This window comes from Syngnathoides biaculeatus, chromosome 15, assembly GCF_019802595.1.
Source record: "Syngnathoides biaculeatus isolate LvHL_M chromosome 15, ASM1980259v1, whole genome shotgun sequence".
NCBI lineage: Eukaryota > Metazoa > Chordata > Actinopteri > Syngnathiformes > Syngnathidae > Syngnathoides > Syngnathoides biaculeatus.
Genome location: NC_084654.1, coordinates 22,675,741 through 22,687,837, shown reverse-complemented (window position 1 = coordinate 22,687,837; position 12,097 = coordinate 22,675,741). Strand labels below are relative to the sequence as shown.

The window sequence follows — 12,097 nt, the reverse complement described above, 5'->3', positions numbered from 1 at the left end:
AGAGCAGAAAACCAGATAAACCATCAGTAAGATTTAACACTCCAAAAAAAAAAAAAAAAACCATCAAAAACAGCAACCGTATTTCCTCAAATACAGCAGTAGTAGCCTGCAGATTCTTTTTTTTTTTTTTGCTTATTTTTTGAAAAACTAATCTATTCACTTTTACCCCCATCTACATAGGAATTGGTATTTTGGAAGTATGTTAAAGTGATACATGAGACAATCTTTGTACATCAGGGAGAAGCTAAGTTTAGCCTGAGTGGACGTTGTAAGGTACGAAGGGTCGCCGCAGCATATCCGCGCGCGGCCGGACTTCAGGTGCTCCCCGCCCCACCTAATTCAAGTCATCTATCCGTTTATTTTTGGCTCCATTTTAAATTATTAATTCCCGTAGTTTTGAACTTTTCGGATGGGTTATCAATTACTTGCAGCGAGACTCGACATTTTTTTTGCCCCTGACTTTTCCCCTTCCCGACCGAGCGTGTCGGGCTATTTTCTGTTTCATGAGGAGGGATGAGCAAGTACCAGTACCGGGTATCGGCTTGATACTGGCGCTATTTCAAAGTACTGTGTACTCGTCAAGCTGGCATTACATTGGGGTGGCTCGACGCATTGATGGAATAACCATGAAAAACAAAAGGGTCTTTGTTTACAATAGCGCCATTCACTGACATCAAGTATAACTGTAAACAACGACTTTCAATTTCAATTATTGGAAAATAACGATTGTGTTGCAGGCCCTTTATGTGTGTTTAATTGGAACAAGTACAGCATTTATTCTCTGCACATGATACAAATATGTTGCCTCTATTTTGAAAAGGCGGATATGTCCGCGTGTGCTAGCTTGCGGGAGGCAAACAGTGATCCCGGTTACCCTGGAAAAACGTCAGCCCTCGTAGAAAAAAAAAAAAAAAAAACTGATCACCGAATGCCACGTTTTTAACAAGACATGGACTGTTGAATATTTACAGTGTGCCCAGTGTGAGCCTTAGTCTGCTCGTCAGCACAGCGTTAAAGACGATTTTAGGCCATGCGGGTACTTCCTGTTCAATGCAGATTACCGCGCTGACAAATTGAAACACAACATTGTGGGGTGACGATGTTTATGGTGGGGCAGAGTCCCGTGGCTTATTAGTTCTGCCCAGTCCGCCTCGGTTTTTGACATTTTGCTGTTAAAATAAAAACGTGGATATTTGCGGAAATACGCTAAACGAAAATCTCAAATGCAGCAAACTCGAGAGGTAATGAGGAAACAAAATATCTCATCCCTTCTAAATCCCACCCGAAAAAAAAAAAAAAAAAGTCTTTCCCTCGTCTAAACCGACACAGCACTGACGGTCGGGGCAACGTACTATTTAGTGGAATCAGAGAGTTGGTACTCTCGACGGCGGTCGTAGGCCTCCTGGATCCCCGGGTCGGACCACAAGCATTTGATGGCTGCAATGTAGGGCTGCTCGAAGCCGTTAATCTTCTCAATGTCCACTTCTTTCACCAGCATGGCGTTAGACTACACAGAAAAGGGGAGATAACAAGACAATGGAAATGGAAAGTTGGAACGTGAACCAGTGGTCTCAAAACAGGCGGACTGTGGGCCATTTGCGGCCCACGAGACGTTATTTTATGGCCCCCACCTTAATGTTTTCTGAATGACACTCTTAAATTGGCTCTCGGCATCGAACGGGCTTGATGCAAGCAGAGAAACATTTTTTAATGAGTGACAGTTACATTGGAGGGTTTTATTGGTAATTGTTTCCACACACACTGATAACCACATCCGCCTCAGAGTTCAAAGGTCGTGGGGTCAAATTTCTGTGTGCGCTTTGGATGGCAAACCTGTCCCTGCATGGGTTTTATCCAAGTACTCCTATTTCCTTTCACATTACAAAAACATGGTAGGTACCTACCCAACCTACCGACCCTCACCTACGGGCACGAGCTGCGGGTCGTGACTGAAAGAACAAGATCCCGGATACAAGCGGCCGAAATGAGTTCCGTCCGCAGGGTGGCCGGGCTCTCCCTTAGAGAACGGGTGAGAGGCTCGGTCATTCAGGAGGGGCTCGCAGTCGAGCCGCTGCTCCTCCGCATTGAGAGGAGCCAGATGAGGTGGCTGGGGCATCTGATCCGGATGGCTTCCGGACTCCTCCCCGGTGAGGTGTTCCGGGCACGTCCCACCGTTAAGAGACCCCGGGGAAGACCGAGGACACGCTGGAGAGACCATGTCTCTCGGCTGGCCTGGGAACGCCTCGGGATCCCTCCGGAAGAGCTGGAAGAAGTGGCCCGGGAAAGGGAAGTCTGGGTATCCCCGCTGAAGCTACTTCTCCCACGACCCGATCTCCAGTATATGTGCCCTGTTGGTGACCAAGTCAGGGTGTACCCTGCCTCTCGCCCAAAGTCAGATGGGATCGGGTCCAGCACACCCACGACTCTACTGAGGATAAGCAGTTTAGAGAATGGATGGATGGATGGATATGTAATGAATTGTACTACCCTTCACTGTCATTTCAGGTTCCGTTTCCTGTTCTGTAGGTAACAGAATCACACCAGTGGAGAAAATGAAACTTTGGCATCAAGGTGATGAGCAAACTTTTCTTTCCCGTGGACTACATCCACCGTGGATCCCAGGAGGTAACAATCAGTCCTCAATTAGAAGTTCTCTGGGGGCCAGAATTGAGAGCTGCCATTGCTCAATAATAGACTATCATTAAAACAACTGCATTGTGGAGGGAAGGGGGAGGGGGGGGCGTCCACACTTCTTACCCGATTCTGTTCGTATTTGTAGGGGATCTTTAGGTTCTCCGTGGCTCGGATCATGGCCTGCATGGAGGTGAAGATGTTTTGGTAAACCAGTCTGACGAAGCCTCGCTTGTCCTCGTCTGAGTAACCGGCACCGTGGATAATCCTCATCTGCTTGATGAAGGTGCTCTTGCCGCTTTCCCCTGTGCCTGCGATGCATGGACACAAAACAGTTTGTGCGCGTTGTCTGACCTCAATGGATTCAAAGACAAGACAAGGAAAAAAAAAAAAAAAAAAAAAAAAAAAAAAAAAAAAAACACTTGCGCCATCTGCTCGGACGTCAATATTTGATTTGAAATATTTGGGCAACTGAAAACAGTGTCAAAAACAAGGAAGCAAATTCAAATATGCCATTTTAATTTTTTTTTTTTGACCTCATTAGCTAAAGGGTTACACAACTAGCCCCATTTAGCAGCACATTGATCAAGTGGTTAATATCGGCCCCCCGTTCTGCAATTTGGGACTCAAATGTCCGTTCCAGCCTTCCTTTGTGGAGTTTGCATGTTCTTGCTGCTTCCTCTCACGTTACACAAACCTGTTCGCTTACTCAAAATACTCACAGGCACCCGTTAGAACCAATCAAAACATAATTTACAGCGTCTATCTAGCATAAGAGGGCATATTTAAAAAGTCTCAGTGACTCAAGTTGGACATTTTAGTCTACGCCATATAATGCAATTTTAAACATTTGCCATGAACTAGGTTGGAGTGTTTTACTGTTCTTCATTTTAATAGTGCAGTGGTTAAAGGGGAAGGAAACAAACATTTTGGGTGCTAAAAATCTGTTGTATGTGCCCCTATTAGTCAAAACACGGAATTCTTTATTTGTTTATGAATAAAAATTAAAACAATAGATTCATCAATTTTCAATGGTAGGCAATATCGCCTTTTGCCGTCGGATGAAATTTAGCGTCACAAGTCCGCTAGCGTATGCGTTGCGAACGTCACGTGACCATGCCTGGAAATCATGATGGCGGGCTTCCCGGGTATGCTGCGATAACCGGCAGAACGAACTACGGATCGATTTCATGACATTTTAAACCCAAACCTTCTTTAATATTGAGCAAACCCTGGGATAGGTGAAAAGTTATATGCAATTCTTATTCCACAAATGCAACATTAATGAGTAGATCGTGTTTAGACTACTAGTGAGGGCAAATATTCCCGCTAACCAAAACTTGGTTTCCTTCTCCTTTATTGTCTACTTATATGATTCTTGAATGTTGTTACTTAAAAGATGGCTTGCGGAAGTCACAATTGATAAATTCTTCCGTCCATTTTCTTAGCTGATTATGCTCACAAGGGTCGCGGGAGTCCTGGAGCCTATCCCAGGTGTCAACAGGCAGGAGGTGGGGCACACACACAATCACACCAAGAGGCAATTTAGAGTGTTCAATGATTTGTGCATAGCACATCTAATAGTGTTTATAAAAATCACTCACGGACGCTCTTCTTCGGTTTTTGGCAACATTTATCGGTGGCCCGACATTTCGTCCGTCTGCAATAAATGTCCGGGTGAAACAATAGCTCCACCGGTGCAAACATGTATCTGGGCAGAACTTGTTTATTTCAAGACAGAACGTCAGTCCCGACCTAGTTTTGAAGTCAATCCATCCATTTTCTTTGCCACTTATCCTCACAAGGGGTCGCGGGGAATGGTAGAGCCTATCCCAGGTATCAATGGCAGGAGGCGGCGTACACCCTGAACTGGTCGTCCAATTAATGTTGCATGTTTTTGGGATGTGGTAGGAAACCGGAGTGCCTGAAGAAAACCAACGCAGGCACAGTTAGAACATGCAAACTCAACACAGGCGGGTCCGGGATTGAACCCGGGACCTCTGCACTGTGAGGCCACCGCTTTCCAGCTGATCCATCGTGCCGCCTAAATTCTTCCAACTCGATGAAAATATTTTACAATTGTCATTTATGATTGCAACTCAATCCGTAACTATGAAATCGCTCTTCTGAGACTCAAACCTGATTGATTGAATTGGTTGCAACCGCTGCTAGAAATGTGAGCAGAAAAAAAATTATTTCTAAGCGGCAGGAAGAAGAACTAATTTAATGGCGATAATTAATCTGGCCTATATTCCACCTGCACAGACATGTGACAACGAGGTGGGGGGTGGGGGGCTTTGAATTCCTTTCGGGCCTCTCGTGGTGACCCCGGCGAAGGATTTAAAGCTGTCACCAGAAGAAAAAAAAAAAAAGCTCATTTTCAACAACATTTATACCGAAGCACAATCTCTGGCGTTGAAATAAAAGTCTTCGAAGTGCTTCCCAGTGACATCCGTCCTCTTTGGGGTCTTTTTTTGGGGACCCCCATACTCGGGTCATGATCTCACTATTACGGCGGGACTCTTAAGAGTGATCCGGCACACGGATATTATATCAAAAAGACACTTACCTCAGCACCGCCTACATTCAAGGTTTTTGAAGTGCGCCCATATTTCTGTCACCATGACAACTCGTACTGTTTCCCTTGTTTTTTATTTTTTTTTTGCCATTTCTGTAGTTTTATTTCCCCGCTCCCTTTTCATTCCTCTTTTGTAGCAGTAAACGTAATGGCGAGAAAGGAAGCGCAATCTCCCTCTGTGCTCTTCAGTTTCCACTTCAAAGGGACCTTCTTTGGATTGCGGGGGGTGAGGACAGTTTTAAGTGCTTACTAACTAAAAAATGATGCTTGATTATACCCCTTAATTGGCGTTACGAAAACTTCCCCTTGTCTTCTTTTCCGAGGAGATCTCCAATTTTGGAGAGAAGAAAAAAATGGACGAGGGATTAACGTCAGATACAATCTTTGAAAAAGACGAGAAGATTCCCAGAAAGCTGCGCGGCGAGGTCTTAAAATTAAATCTCAGACATTCAACAGTTTTGCTACCTGCGCCTCCTGGGATTTATTTTTTTTTTCCCGCTTATAAACCATTTTTTCAAGCCACCCCCACCATTAAATTCATGTCACCGCTTTGCAATCCCCCCAAAAAATAATTACAACTTCAGTATTAGCCATTTTAGTATGTTTTTGACTGATGATACATATATCATTTATCATTTATTGGGTAGAATCTTTGGGTGTTAGAGAAAGAGAAGGAAAGGCTAGGTTTGTTTTTAAGCCAATACATTTGAACCATATTTATTCATATTCATTTTTCAACAATTTGGAAAAAAAAACAACAAAAAAAAGTTATTTCATTTATCCGTCAATTATGGCATGCTTATTTCACGTGGCTTTCTGTGTGGTAAACTACATGTATTGATTTTTGTTAATAATTTGGGGTATCTGGAACGGATTAATTGGAGATACATTAGTTCCTACAGGAAATATTGATTTGGGTTTCATACAAATCGTTTAGTCTGACATTTTAAAATAGATTAATCCCGAAAAAAGAGGTTCCACCACACTTTTTTCCACCAACAATTACAAGGCCTGAGCGTGAAAAGCAATTCACGAATCGGGCAAAGTTTACTGTACTGTTTCAATATATGTTGAAAAGGAAAAAAATATATATATTTGTCTTTAATTCATCTTTCAAGATCTTGCACTCTCACAGCCACTTGTAAACTGTATCCATTTCCAGTCAGCAAAACTCAATTGTATGAATAAAAAAAGACAACATTATTCTCGTACATTTTCAGACACCGACGCTGCACGGCACACAGCCGTCGTTGTTTATCTGAACCACAACTCCGCCGGACCTCACCTCATAAAAGCGGCACGACGGTGATGAGCGCTTTTGTCCCGTTGGTGAATGAAGGACGCTTCACATTGCCAGCTTTTAGTCTGATTTACTTCTCGTGACCCCCCCCCCCCCACCCCAACCCCAAGATCACAAGATCTCGCTGCAACGCTTTCTCCGTAACTGTCCTGCTTTCACTACTGGGCTTTTTATTTCTTGCCTTACTGTGCCGCTGGCCCGGCCCGGCCCGGCCCCGGCAGACAGGCTCTTGTACCGTATACCCTTACCACAGGCTAACCAAAACCTCAGACCCACCCCAATAATGCCACGTCCGTCATCATCACAGCTGTCAATCAACAATTGTGAAAGTTTAGCACGACAATGACGGCCATTCGCTTCATTTGAAACTGAACCTCTAGCTCGCTCAGTCGACTAGATCACATTCTGAACTCTGACTTCAACTCCACTGGGAAAGAAATCGATTTAGTGGACACATTCGGTACGTCAACCGCCGTTTAACAACGACAATCAAATACTGAAAATACAAATACTGCTATACCGTGCATGTCCCAGTTTCCGTCATAAACCACATTGAACACTATGCCTCCGCCTCGAAGTCCTGCATTTGGGTCCACGCCCGCACCATTTGTTCTTGACGACCATGGCCCTTTCATGCAAAATAAACACTTGCCACTCAAAGTGCTTACACTAAAAACAAAAATACAAAGTCACAGAAAGCGTTATACATTCACAACAACCAACTTTGTACATTGAGTTTATCCATTCAACCATTTTTTGTGCAGGTCCAGCGAGGTTGAACAAGCTTGGAAACCCAAAATTTGTGGTACTACCGGTTGGGAGCATCCAACCACATTGTCTCTCATTCTCCTCTTTTGTGCCACAAAGTTCTTCCTCACACTCGGTTTCTGTTCTTTAAAAAGTTAAATAGATTTCTTCGACGGAAAAATTCAATAAACACAATTTCTCCTGTACACATTTTCACACAATAATCATATTCACGACAGTCTTCAGCCATCTGCTTCATCTCTGCTGAGCAAAGCAGATCACAAGCGCGTCTCTTCTCTCTGTTAGCGGCTAGCGAGCGAAGCTAACTAGCTTTAAAGGCTTCTTGCACAGGGGAATACAACGAGTCACACATACCATTCTTATTTATAACTTTTCACGCGCCAGCTTTTCATCTGCCACCCACCAGACATACAGCTGTCTTAAACATCAATAAAAAAGTGCAGAAAGAAGTGACTCGATGTGGGGAAATGGAAATGAAAAAAGATGAAAGTAGCTTGTGCAAAATGCTGCATGCTGACAGAAATATGAAATAAAAGGAATTAGAAATGTTTTATTTCAAAATATGACACTCCATATATTAAGCCTATCATGCGTAAATTCAATATGTCCTGGCACAGATACATACAATTCATCGATTACTTTTTCTGATTTAATTTGATATATTTTGGTTCGGACGGCTCACTTGCTGAGCAGCGATCAATCCAGTTGGATCGTAGGAAAATAAATTGATACATCAATATCATGAAAGAATCATTATTTTTATTATTATGATTCCGCCACTATATTCCATGAATCGGATCAGATCTACAAATGCAAGTTAAAACGTCACCATCAACAAAACACGGGAAACGCCAAAGGCTTCTCTGGACCCGAGCTCATCCGAAATGGACTGATGCAAAATGGAAAAGCGTGCCGAGCACCGATTTTATCTTCTCGGCGTTTGGGTCGAGTGCTCCGGCGCTCGTGGCAGGTTGCCGTTGTTGACTAACCCAAACGTCGGGTTGCAAAACTGACACAACGGTCCTCTTTCCGAGTGGAAGGACGCTCACTCAACTTGAACCTCTAGAGGAAAAAGACGTGCCCACGTTTAACAATTTCTACGCATCTGTGATAGATATGTACAACCTCTTTTTTTTTTTTTTTTTAACCCTTACATATTGTTCATTTCCATACACACACACAACCCAAGAAGAAGATACCAATTATGAACTACAGATCTTTTAAAAATGATCACATATCTTCTTTTGCTACGACGACTGACTGGCGAGCACAGCCGCCTCACAGTTCTGAGGGCTGATGTTCAAATCCCAGCCCTGCCTGTGGGGAGTTTGCATGTTCTCTCCGCGCCTGTGTGGGTTTTCTCCAGGTCTCAGGTGTCAAACTCAAGAACCGGGGGCCAGATCCGGCCCGGCACATGATTTTATGTGGCCCGCGAGAGCGAATCATGCGTGTCAGATTCCATGATTTTTGTTCAAATCTGTGGCAAAATTTCAAATTGTCAAATCATAAACGAAAACGTTGCGATATGACAAGCATTTTTGTGTTATCTAACATCAACAGTAGTTGAAAAACCCATTACCCTTGATTTCTGATTCCAAATCTAGTTCATACATTTCACACGTAAATACGATGAAGTGAATGAAGATTTTTATGGTTTCAGTCATAACGGCCCTTTGAGGGAAGCTTTAACGATAATGTGGCTCGTGAGACACCCCTACTCTAGGTCTCCAGTTTCCTCACACATTCCAAAAAAAAAAAAAAAAAAAAAAAAAACAGAAACCTGCATAGCAGGTTAATTAAAGATTCCAAATTGCCTGTAGGTGTGAATGTTTGTTTCTATGTGGCCTGTGATTGGCTGGCAACCAGTTCAGGGCCTGCCCCGGCTCCTGCCCGTTGACAGCCGGGATAGGCGCCGGCACTCCCTGCGACCCTTGTGAGGATAAGCAGCTAAGAAAATGGATGGATGGCTTCCTTTTATTAATACACAGTATTTATGAAAACGCAAACATCCATCAAGTGGCATTTAGAGAAACACGAAAAAAAAATTGTGCCATCTTGCATGGCCTGTTGAAAGCATGTAGCCATGCAACCAATGTCACGCATTACATAAATAATAACTAAATAAGTTAAACAACTTTCATTAACTATGTTAGTAAGTGCTAAATACGATATCGATGACCAGGTATTTTGCGAATTAATTTTTAACTGAATTTTGTCACCAGACGTTAAGAAATAATTAAATTGTACTGCTTTGTTCAGATTTCAAGGTGTTTTTGACCAGATATTCGAGATGATATCGCACAAAAACGTTCCACAAGAAAGCATTTTTCCCCCCTGACACCGAAACCTTCGGAACCAATCATTCAAATTTCAACATTCTCGGTGCGCTGTTCTCAGGTTAAAGTGTCCATTCCAACCAGACTCGGTATTTTGACAGGCTGTAACTTTTTGAGAAATCTTCGTCTCATAACTCCTGGAGGTGGGGCTCGAAGGCGAGCGCCTGGTCGTCGGGCCCGCCCGGGCACAGCCCGAAAGGGTAACATGGGTACCCTTTCCCATGTGAGAGGGACCATAGGGGTCAGGGGCGAAGTGAGCTGGTGGTGACTAAAGACAGGACCTTGGCGATCTGATTCCTGGCTACAGAACAGCTTTAGGGACATGGAAACTTCCCGGTTACAAGCAGCCGAAATGAGTTTCCTCCGCAGGGTGTCCGAGCTCTCCCTTAGAGAACGGGTGAGAAGCTCAGTCATCAGGGAGGGGCTCAGTGGCGAGCCGCTGCTCTTCCGCATTGAGAGGAGCCAGATGAGGTGGCTGGGGCATCTGATCCGGATGCCTCCCTGGTGAGGTGTTCTGGGCACGTCCCACCGGAAAGAGACCCCGGGGACGACCCAGGACACGCCGGAGAGACCTTGTCTCTCGGCTGGCCTGGGAACGCCTCGGGATCCCTCCGGGAGAGCAGGAAGTAGTGGGCGGGGCAAGGGAAGTCTGGGTATCCCTGCTGGAACTACTTCCCCCCTCGACCCGACCGAGAGAAGCGGTAGAAAATGGATGGATGTACGGACGTCTCATAACTGATATCAATGGACACAGTCACCGCATTTGAGAGCAGCGACAAGCAGTCGGGATTTTGAAGCCTCAATTTATATCCTTGGAAATGGTTTGCAGTCTTTTGGGTGGTGTGCCAGCCCTCTCCAAAAATTGTTACTGACACCTCAGCAGTGCGCACGCACACGGAGGGAAATAGAGAGCGAGGAGCAGACCTGGAAGGTCCTTATTGCCATATATGCTCAAGAAAAAGATGGCTTGGCACCAGACGGGAAGGTCAGCACTAAACATCTCGAGGCTAACCCATGATCAACTCTCGACCGCCTCCTCCTCAAAAAAAAAAAAAAAAAAAGGGCCCAAGCCGATTAAATCAATACAGACCACCAATACAATCGAGACGGTACTGATCGGACCTTGTCTCCTAACATCCCGCAGAAAGACTCCAGAATCTCCAGACTTGAGTATCCCTGGGTCGGTTTGTGGAGCCAGGCCAAAGCTTTTTGACCCCCCCAAACTTTTTTTTTTTTTTTTTTGTGTGTTTTGACCAAGTACAGGCAAACCAGTGGCGTGTGCGAGCAGGAAGCTCCGAGTATGACCTGATATGGTGAACGCCGGCAACCAGATTGTGGGCACAACTGCAGCAGCAGCAACCCTTTGCTGGAGGCTTTTCATTTATTAAAAAAAAATACAAGTGGCTCAGCTCACAAGCCCCCGTGTATTCGTCACTTTGGAGCTTTTGAGGGCACCTCAGGCAGACCGTTACACCTGCAAGATGTCAAAAAGGAGACGCTATATCCGTATCCGACTTCTGCATTTGGAAAAACTGCTCAAAGCGTTTCCTCCCGGCTGAGGTAAACGGCGAAGCCCTCTAGCGAGGGGACCGGGACAAAAATCACTCACGGGAAGTTGAAATATACAAAATGTCATGTTTCCGACAAGATGCCTTCAAGCACGACCGAAGATGACAATATGCAATTTTTTGGGGGAGGTTTTGTATGTACTTAGATATATTTGTATTCATAAATGTACTTATAAATCATGTATTGTCCGAATCAAGTTTAGCAAGTTTGGGTTCAAAACCACCATGTGATCAACTCATATCTAAGTCCTTATAGACACCAAATACATTTATTTTGCCTTCATTTATGTTTACTGTTTCACTCTGTCAATCTGCTTGATGTCATGACTACATTTAAGATATGAACTAATATAAAGAAAACATCAGATATTGTATCGCGCTTGTGCATGTGACATCGCCATTTTCACGCCACCATATTGCCGGTCGAACAGAGCTGCTCGACATTGAACTGGAGGAGAATATTCACAATACCCGAGACACGTTGTGCCGTTGATTGTCACAACAGACGAGACAGATATTCAAATAGATCATTGTACGAAGTACCGGCTGAAAAGACCAGAAAATATGGATGGACTGGCAATTAAACGTGATGGACGGCGCCCGACAGAAATACACACACGCCTGTGTAGCGATCGTTTCATTTCAGGCAGGAATTATTCTTCTCAATCTCAAATTACCAAAAAGTATTTATAATGCCAAGTTGGCTCATTTGAGAAATATGCGCATTAAAAAAAAATAACTGTCTGTCGCAGAGGTTTACGAAGGTTAAGTGTGGCCGCAATCGCTTCCGTGTACATTCCGTGGAGACGACTCAGTCCTCTTTTTTACATTTTTATCAATCATAGTTAATGAATGCGCGTTTGTGGAAAACCAGGGGTCATTTATTTAAATATTGGTATTTGTATTGAATACTAGC

At 44.1% G+C, this 12,097-nt stretch overlaps 1 protein-coding gene across 6 annotated transcripts in view; it reads right to left on the bottom strand.

The window, feature by feature from the left end:
• The window catches only part of LOC133513007 (guanine nucleotide-binding protein G(q) subunit alpha-like), a 30,769-nt gene that overhangs the window by 15,755 nt on the left and 2,917 nt on the right, over positions 1-12,097 (bottom strand). For 5 of the 6 annotated variants that reach the window (XM_061843191.1, XM_061843195.1, XM_061843194.1 and 2 more), the window contains 2 exons: positions 2,758-2,942; positions 1,353-1,507 (listed from right to left, as the gene is read on the bottom strand). In XM_061843191.1, coding sequence (XP_061699175.1) covers positions 1,353-1,507; positions 2,758-2,942 — 340 coding nt within the window. The remainder of the gene's footprint in view (positions 1-1,352; positions 1,508-2,757; positions 2,943-12,097) is intronic. The other variant, XM_061843197.1, reaches the window with a different exon arrangement.